Source organism: Haliaeetus leucocephalus, unplaced genomic scaffold (genome assembly GCF_000737465.1).
Source record: "Haliaeetus leucocephalus isolate CR32 unplaced genomic scaffold, Haliaeetus_leucocephalus-4.0 Scaffold1, whole genome shotgun sequence".
NCBI classification, from domain to species: Eukaryota; Metazoa; Chordata; class Aves; order Accipitriformes; family Accipitridae; genus Haliaeetus; species Haliaeetus leucocephalus.
The window spans coordinates 13,538,060-13,538,384 of NW_010972437.1; the positions used below are offsets into that span (position 1 = coordinate 13,538,060).

General features: G+C 72.3%; 1 protein-coding gene across 1 annotated transcript in view; it reads right to left on the minus strand.

Moving 5' to 3' along the window:
- CERS6 (ceramide synthase 6) overlaps positions 1 to 226 on the minus strand; it is a 130,037-nt gene extending 129,811 nt beyond the window's left edge. The window contains exon 1 of the mRNA XM_010567268.1: positions 57 to 226. Coding sequence (XP_010565570.1) covers positions 57 to 226 — 170 coding nt within the window. The remainder of the gene's footprint in view (positions 1 to 56) is intronic.
- Between the last annotated feature and the right edge of the window lie 99 nt (positions 227 to 325).

Here is a 325-nt window from a genome sequence, read left to right on the forward strand (position 1 = left end):
GCCGCAAGCCGCGCGGCCCGCCCAGCCCCGCCGAGCCCCGGGCGGCGCGGCGTTACCTTTCGAAGAGCAGCCGGATCATGAAGATGCAGAAGGCCAGGGGGAAGGCGAGGTAGAGGTCCTCCGCCTGCGGGAAGGCGGCTTCCTCTGTGCTCTGCAGGTCCGCCCAGGTGACGTTGTGCGGCAGCCAGAACCGCTCGTTCCAGAACCAGGCGAGGATCCCTGCCATCTTTGCTTTGTCTGCCGCGGCGCCCCCCGTTCCGCTCCGCTCCGCTCCGCCCGCCGGCCTCCCTCGCCGCGGCGAGGCGTGTGCGAGCGGCTGCCGGAG